Source organism: Rhizophagus irregularis, chromosome 5 (assembly GCF_026210795.1).
Source record: "Rhizophagus irregularis chromosome 5, complete sequence".
NCBI lineage: Eukaryota > Fungi > Glomeromycota > Glomeromycetes > Glomerales > Glomeraceae > Rhizophagus > Rhizophagus irregularis.
The window spans coordinates 4,254,748-4,260,936 of record NC_089433.1 but is presented as its reverse complement, the minus strand read 5'-3'; the positions used below and the strand labels follow the sequence as shown (position 1 = coordinate 4,260,936).

Sequence of the window (6,189 nt, the reverse complement as noted above, 5' to 3'; positions counted from 1 at the left end):
TTAAAGAATAAAAAAATTTTTTTTTTAACGAGGATAATTCATAATTTTTAATTTTCAAATTGTCCTCGACTTATAGTTTACCTTTATGAGAATTACAACGATTTTGGCCCACATTATGATGACCTCGGCCAGTGCTTATTTCTGGAAATGTACAACTATAGTGCTTTCGTTTGCCGATAAACCACACGGTGCTATTCGTTACTAATTTTTATTCTAGCTGCAGTATTCGTTCAATTTCAATGTGGGAGTTTAAAAGATATTATAATTTTATCGTCAAAGATCATGTAACTGACGTAACACATAATACTTGATGCGAGCCAGGATAATCTTTTGCCAGAACTATGGTAACTTACTTTTTAAAATGATCTCGGCCAGAATTATGTTTAAATCCATAATAATCTTTATCTATTCGCTATTTATTCTCTGTGAATTTTAATAACTTTATAATTAGATTTGTCATATTTGTTACAAAAATTAATTTTACGGATAGTTTTATTTATGTATCATATATTTATAGCGGTTATCCCTTTCTCTTTGTGTATATCATTACTATATTCTATATATTGATTATCGATCATTAAGTGTGATACAGTTAGAGACCAAATATTAAATGCACATGATTATATTATGTAACAATATCATTATTTAATTTACTGGTTTTGATAATTTCTAAATTCGTATAATAAGTCGTCTTTATATGGAAATAATTGAAAAAAAATTCTTTGGATAAGATTTCATTACAAGTTAAAAATCGTTAATTAATTATTCAAGTCCTAGAGCATAGTATCAATTATTAAATGAATGTAATAAATAAATATCTTCTTTTAAATCGATATCCCCCGCACGATTTATTTTGATAAATCTGTTACAAGGATCAGACAAATAATTGTAGAAAATCATTGTGTAGCTAATTTTAGGTTTATTTTTCGTATCGTAATGCTTGGCGTTTGATTATCGTACTTGTATCAGCATCCATCAGAATAATTTAATGTATCATGATTCATAGTTGTTATTAATATCAGCGTTTAATAATGATGCAATAACGCCAAACCATGTCATTTTATTTGGTTGATATTTCATAATGCATTCACTTTGTTCCAGTTATGTAAACACCTGCATTAATTATCTGGTAATACGATCCACAGCATTTATCGACATTAGAAAACATCTAAATATTTTAGTAATCATGGTATAGATTCTTTTACTTTGATTACTAATTACATATACGCTATACCCTTTTTAATAATGCTTACGTTATTCCTATAATATCCTTTATCGGTAAAAATTGAAGCCGAATACTCTCTTTAAGGTTAACAAGTAATAAAGTAAAAAAAAAAATGTAAATTGTATTAACAATTATACCGTATAATTCTGAACGTGATTTACCGCTATAGTCACGTGTATATGTAAAGTGTTGACGTCTCGACGATCAAGAAAAATTGTGTATAATAATTAAATTATTCATGATCATTACTATTCCTTGGCGTTTTCGTAAGCAATAAAATTTATAAATATTTTAAGATAAGAACCTTTAAAAATTTACTTCTATAGAATTAATAATAATAATTTAATATATATTATATAACACATTTGATGTATTTAATTAAATAGATCTACAATGCATGGGGTTAATTGAATTTTATTATTATTATTTTTAAGATATCGATCAAGTTAAATTCCGACTAATAAATTTTTTGATTTCAAAAAAAATTAAATAATCAATTAAGAAATCCCTAAATTAAGTTACAATATTAAATAAATATTCATGTTACCTAAATTTTTTATTGTTGTAAATGTTCTAAATGTTCTCTCTCAAGTATGAATGATTTAGATTATTTTTACTATAATTAGATTTCTTTATTACTTCATAAATTAATTAGAACAATAAATAATAATATTTTATTATCAATACAATAATATACATAGATTACTTAAAATACTACGATCTTTTTAATGTATTTAATAACAAATATAAAACTGTATCACATTTAACGATCTTTTACAATTATTTAATGAAATATAGTAATGATATACAATTCGGATTAAGTGTAGGTGTAAAACTTAAAATAATAGAAAAAAAAAACTAAAAATAAATTTACTGTAAATAGTTGGTAATAAGGTAAAATAATATTATGATAATATTATGATAATATTATGATAAAATACTATTATGATAAAATACTATTATGGTAAAATATTATTATGGTAAAAAAAGAAAAATCGTCACGATATCTAACACGCATGACATTAAAAAAAATTGGGTAATGAATGAATGGAATACAATATCTGATATAATTTTTTTTATTTTGTATGATTTATATGATTCTATCATTATATTTATATATTTTTTTTTTCATTATACTTACCGTAATTATACTTAATAAGTGAATGTATAAAAAAAAGAAAAATTCTGGAAATTATACGAAATTGAATATTAAAAAAAAATGATATATAAATATGAATCATTTTGACATTTTTACAGATTTATTCATTATTTAAAATCAAATACCTGATAATACGCGTTTCGATGTCTCTGAATCCATAGAATAAACTATAATATAAAATTATTGATTTCGCAATCCATTACTAACATAATGAAATAAGTTAAATATTTAGCTCAGCAGAAGCTTTTAATTATTAAATGCTCGGTATGACGGTACGTGATCTTGATCATTCAAACATTGGCATCCTCACATAATAAATTTTAAGCTTTGAAAAAAAATCGATTCAAACGCTTCCCTTAATGTGATTGCCCAATCATTACGATCAACTTAAGATTGCGCGCGAGGCGCGACTAACGTTAAGTAAGGAATTTCCATTTTATGATAGCATCACTTCGGTAAATAAAGTGTCTCAGGACTGTGAAAACTTCTAATAAAAGTCGCTCTTTTGTTATTCGAATTTTACTTTATATGAAATATATAGTGTATGATTCAGTATAACAAAATAAATACACTTTGATTTGCGCTAAAGTGTTGGGCCTTCAATCAACTTAATTTAGAATGGTACAATGATGCATTAGTCTATAAAAATTTTTAATAATATAATAATATTTGAAAAGTATACAAGATTATAAAAGTACTTTATAAAAATTGTTCGAAATATTGTGATAATCTTTCCATTATTATTAACTATATTTGAAACAAAACAAATATTCAACAACCATATTAAACGAGGATAAGACTAAGCAATAAACAATTATTTTTATAGTCTTAACCAAATTTATTACATTACCGTACAACACTGCCTATAGTATCCCCCAAAGTTAGTACCCCACGTTATAAGACCCGACTAGATATAAAATTCTTACTCTCAATTAGTACCCCCTTAATTCTGGTAACTTTAGCTTAATCCTGGTTAAAATTATTATGTACCCCTCATACCCGGTATCTCACAATGTGCCCACGGGTATTATATAATTTTTAAATCAGGTATTTTGTATAATACCCGGGGTATTATGTGCAGTGCGGTACGGTAATATATTATTATTTAAAGTTGTGCTTTGAATGATCTCTTTTATACATATATTCCATTAACATTTTAGCCAATTAGACTAGCTAACTTTATGAAAAAAGAGATAGTCTGCACTTCCATATCTTTTGTCCATGAATAGTAATTCAATTGATCTGTCAATTTAATTTCTGACTAATCAAATTTTCATTGCCACCTTATTGTTCAGTATTTTTACGTTTATTTTCTGAGATAAACTAACGTGATTCCTGCTAAACGTTCTAATAAATCTTCAGTGATAGTTGATCATTTTTCTGAAAGTACTTAACATGTGATATATATATATATATGGATTATTTAATATTTTTTTTAATGTTACCCTTACAACTTTTCCTAACCAATTTTTGAATCACATCATTTTGTCAAATGATTAATTAATTACAGTCAGGACTCGATATAACGACTATGCGATATAACGAATTTCACGATAAAGAAAGCGATTTTTTAAGATTCATATAAAAATCGTTATAACAATTATAAAACTTATAAATTTTGATATACCGATTTTTCTCATTGAACCGGAGGGTTCGTTATATCGAGTTCTGACTGTAGTAAGAAAGCTGAAGAAGCCCCTACAAAAAAAAAAATTGATCACATACGCTCATATCAGTAGTGCTTCGATCCGTAGCGGTTTTATCCGGATTTTCATCCGGATTGAATTTCATTAAATTTCGCTGGCACTATGAGTTTGGCCAGAATTAGTATGAATTTTTGGGATAATAATACTTTAATGTTGGTTTAAATTATAGTCTGTTTAAATCTGAAATTCATAATCTTTCTCAGCCATAATCGTCACATGAAAATATTCAAGTTTTCATCCGGATCGAAGCACTACATATCAGTGACACCAGATTCATCATTTAACAGAAAATTATTACAAGAAGAATAATCAAGATTAGATGCTAAAACATCAACAATTTCATCAGAAGAAAAAGAAAAAATTTATATGCAATTAATAGAGTTAAAAAAGCAGTGCACAATTACTCTTTAATGTGACAAAATATTAACATTTATATTTATATTTGATTTTTTAAATTAATTTCGTTAAATATCATAAAATTTTTTATTGGATAATATAATATATGGCTCATTTAAAATTTAAAATATGAAAAATTTACATGCTATAAAGTATATATAAAAAATAATTCCAAAAATCCTATCTAATACATTATGGGAAGATGACAGCACCCTTTCTGAATAAGACGTTTGGATCATATTTTCTTTTCAATTCTTTTAATTTTTCATAATTTTTACCCCATACATTTTTCAACATCTCTTCATTTTTATATACATGTTCTGTGGTAGTATCCATAAAATTAACATAAAGAGATTTATCTCCATCTTTATTAAAAATACTTTGAACATTTTTTCCCCAATTATAAACAATTTTATCATAGTGTTTAGTATTCCATCTTTGAATTATAGCTATGTTATAAAATTGTTTACGAGGATGAAATGCTGTAGAATCAGAAGGTATTGAAGCAATTTTTTTGCCATCAATTAAATCAATTGCGATAAATGAGTAAGTGGCTTCCGGATTTTCATTTGTAAAATTGACAAAAGAATCATAGGCTTCACGAACGCTTGAGATATTAAAATGATCAACTTGCGCGCTGAGTACTGCTTTACGAATTCCATAGTTGGAGGATTCATCCAATAACATATTTAATTTGGGATATGGCATACGTTCTACTTTTTCATATATTGGTTCACCACATTCATAAATAATTGAAAATGTTTTTCGAAAAACTTGTTCCGATGGATCATTAGAAAATAACACGAGCTTGATGGTTGGCTGAAAAGAATCAAAAACGTAAATATCCGCGTTGTAATAGATATCGTATATATCGTATATAAGCTAGGATATTATATAAATACCTTATTTTCCGGAGGGAGTCTATTAATGATAAAGGTGATATTTTCATCAATTCCACGATTTCTAAGCCATGTATTAGTGGCTTCAACGGCCGAATCTAATTTTTCAGCAGGAAATGCTAACAAACCGACGACAATTTCTTTTTGTTCATGAGCTTTAAAAATAAATTCATAAACAACACCAAAATTAATTCCACATCCTCTAATCGCCCAAAATAAATCTTCATTCTTGTTAGCTGATAATTCTCTTACTTCTCCATCTGCAGTAACTATTGTAGCTCCCATCACATTATCAACTGTTAATCCATGTTTACTTGTTAAGTAACCAAAACCACCTCCTAATGATAATCCACCAATTCCCGTACGATGAACTATACCTCCTACGGTAGCTAACCCATATTTCCAAGCTTCACTATCAACTTCACCGAATAATGCACCACCTTGAGCATAAATTAATTTCTTTTCAGTATCAACTCTTACTTTATTCAATTTTCTCATATTTAATACTATTCCTCCTTCAGAACTTGAACTACCAGAAGTTGAATGACCACCACAACATACAGCAAAATCCAAATTATTTTTATTAGCAAAATTAACAGTTTTAACGATATCATTAAGACATGTCGCTTGAACAACAATTCCTGCTTTTCTAATTGAGTTATCAGCCCATCTCGTTATACTCTCTTCATATCCTTCATCAACTTCTGTTAATACTTTAGTAATATTATTATCAAATGATTCTTTAAATTTTTGAACCTCGTTAGGATCAATATCTTTTATCAATTTTTTTTGCGGATAACTCAT

General features: G+C 26.8%; 1 protein-coding gene across 1 annotated transcript; it reads right to left on the bottom strand.

Moving 5' to 3' along the window:
• Window positions 1–4,678: 4,678 nt before the first annotated feature.
• OCT59_025461 (uncharacterized protein) lies at window positions 4,679–6,189 on the bottom strand (the record flags this gene model as incomplete). Its single annotated transcript, XM_025320806.2, has 2 exons — window positions 4,679–5,305; window positions 5,389–6,189. 2 exons carry the CDS (start codon window positions 6,187–6,189, stop codon window positions 4,679–4,681), a joined length of 1,428 nt encoding a protein of 475 aa, XP_025170469.2.